The 2,426-nt window shown below is 52.2% G+C and overlaps 2 protein-coding genes across 2 annotated transcripts; one reads left to right on the forward strand and one right to left on the reverse strand.

The window, feature by feature from the left end:
- Positions 1–303: 303 nt before the first annotated feature.
- On the forward strand, positions 304–507 carry GLOTRDRAFT_20477 (uncharacterized protein; the record flags this gene model as incomplete). The annotated part of the gene is made up of 1 exon (XM_007873535.1): positions 304–507. A coding segment is annotated over one exon (204 nt), but the record flags the coding sequence as incomplete, so codon positions are not given.
- Positions 508–1,362: 855 nt separating this feature from the next.
- On the reverse strand, positions 1,363–2,242 carry GLOTRDRAFT_134576 (uncharacterized protein; the record flags this gene model as incomplete). The annotated part of the gene is made up of 2 exons (XM_007873536.1): positions 1,363–1,748; positions 2,233–2,242. 2 exons carry the CDS (start codon positions 2,240–2,242, stop codon positions 1,363–1,365), a joined length of 396 nt encoding a protein of 131 aa, XP_007871727.1.
- Between the last annotated feature and the right edge of the window lie 184 nt (positions 2,243–2,426).

Raw genomic sequence — 2,426 nt, forward strand, 5'->3', positions numbered from 1 at the left:
CAAGAGGTCGCCCTCGATTTCGAGGCCCCGCCTCTAGAGCGGGATGATTTATTTTTAGGCGACTCAGACGAGGAGCAGTGGGCGGCCCTTGTCATCGAAGAGACAGATACCCCCGCCCGGTTTCAGATTTCTGCGTTCCATATTTTAGGTGATCAAGAAAATAGCAAAACCTCAATACAAAATTCCATTCCTTTCCTCTATCTTTCCGCCTGCGAGTCTCCAGTGGTCCGGTCTTATTTTTCATCCATTAATTTATTCGACGGTGGGGCAGATTCACCAGTTCCGATTTTTGCTGCCACAAAGAAAAAGTATAAACCAGTCGCCAAAAAGGTCCGAGCGGTCCCTGCGACGTTGCCCAAGGAGTATAGAATCCAGCGCAATATTGTAGGAGATCCGCTGGCCGACATGCCGATTTTATCCCCAATTCCCCCTTCCTTCCAGCCAACCGGACTATATTCACAAGAGCGTAGGGATGCGCTACACAAGGCCCATCCTAGCGGATTCCTTACGGAAGCGGAGCTAAATGTGATGGACGAGTTTATGTGCAAGCACGACCAAGCATTTGCCTGGAACGACTCGGAGCATGGCCGATTTTGCAAGGACTTCTTTCCTCCCATTGAATACCCAGGTACCTCGGACCACTTATTACAGTGTCCAGGAACCGTGGCGGAGCTTATATTCTTGCTGAACTCGATGGTACGCTCTTCGATCGACCCTTTGCCGCGTTCCGCGTCATTCCCTACCTCGCAAGAAAATCTATTACACTCCCGGAGGATTTTACAGATGTCAGCGTGGATCAAGTACGAAGGATGGAAGAACAGGACGACCATGGGGACGATGAAGCAGACCAAGATCCTCAAGACGAAGCGAACTGAGGACAGTTCAGATTTCAGTCAGGGGGAGGGAAGCGATGGGCCCCATATACCCAAGCATTTTCGCATTTTTCGAGTTCTTCGCATTTGTTTCACTCACTTTATTTTGCTCCGCTTCTTGATTCATGCTTTAGTTAGGACACACATAAAACACAAATATCTCCCATCACTCCATCGGACAGTTCGCAAGCTATGTGTCCATTTCTATTATTTTATTCGATCCTCTACTCTGCGCACCACTTAAGCGCTCTCCCATTCGTTTATTTTATATTATAGAACGGACCCTCTTTGTTTATCTCATGATTTCACCCTCCTTATTCTGAGCAGACAATATTCATTGCAGATATATTATACAGGACGAAGGACCACAGACAAGGCAACCGGAGCAAAATACAAGTACGTGACGAAGGCGACGGCGGCACAGGGACGGCCCCTTACATGGTACATGGAGCAGACGATGAAGACAAGAGAAACAAAAAAAGGTCCGCATTTAGGAGGAAGGGCTCGGAGCACGACCCCGTACCTCTCCCTCACTGTCCAGAGTCTTCTCCACCTCGCGCGACTCCTCAGAAGCCTGCTGGTCCATCAGCCGCTCGATATTCACGAGCCGGGCATGGGCGGCCAAGATCTGGTTCCGCAGGGCGAGCACCGAATTATTCACCTTGGTCCGCAGGTCAATCACCGTCGTTGACACCCTCCCATGCTCTTCCTGCAGGTTGCGCAGGTCCGCGCGCGACTCCTCGATGGCCTTCCACACTTCCTGCCGCGCCTGATCATTCACCCTCTGCGCCTCATCCAACTCGCGATGGAACCGCGTATTTTCCTCCCGGAGGCTTACCACATTTTCACGAGCCAGGATCGACTGCTCCCGCAGCTCTGCAATAATCTGATACAGGCGTGCAAGTTGGTCCGGAGCTATCTCGCCGCGTGGGAATGGAGAGATGAGGGAAAGGTTGGAGTTCGGCGTATGAGAGGGAGAAAGGAGCCTTCTTTTTTTTATCTGCAGGTCGCAACGCGGAGACTGAGGACAGTCAAGATTTCAGTCAGGGGGAGGTGATAAGCCTCAGGATCGTCTGACTCCCAAAAATGCGGACTCAGCGCATCGTACAAGCCCTCCGGAGCTTATTCGACACAGCACTCACATGCCTCTAGGCTTCTATGGGCTCTAAAGACTTGCTCCGTTTTAGCTCCGGACTTCCTAACATCCTTGAGGTGTACACGGACCCATTCCACGATTTATCTCCGCGAACAGGAGCTCCGGAGCGACTTAACCAATGCAACGTCTAGATGAATTAGCTCCGGGGCCCGTGGGAACTTCTATCGAGGGGCGTCGTCCTCATGCCCACCCTCCAGCACTCACTCCCCCTCATTTCCGTCAAGATACCGAAGGTGCGGACGTATACGAGTCACCATGAGGTCAGCATCAGTCAGCAAGCGGCCGGAGGTAATTAGCACGTGACCGGCGCGTCGCTCGGAGTGATGGGACCGCTTGGATCAGGTGGCGGAGCATCGAGGCGACCTCTAGGGGCTGGAAAGAGCAAGTGGGAGCACAAG

The sequence above is a fragment of the Gloeophyllum trabeum genome, assembly GCF_000344685.1.
Source record: "Gloeophyllum trabeum ATCC 11539 unplaced genomic scaffold GLOTRscaffold_00299, whole genome shotgun sequence".
Classification (NCBI taxonomy): Eukaryota; Fungi; Basidiomycota; class Agaricomycetes; order Gloeophyllales; family Gloeophyllaceae; genus Gloeophyllum; species Gloeophyllum trabeum.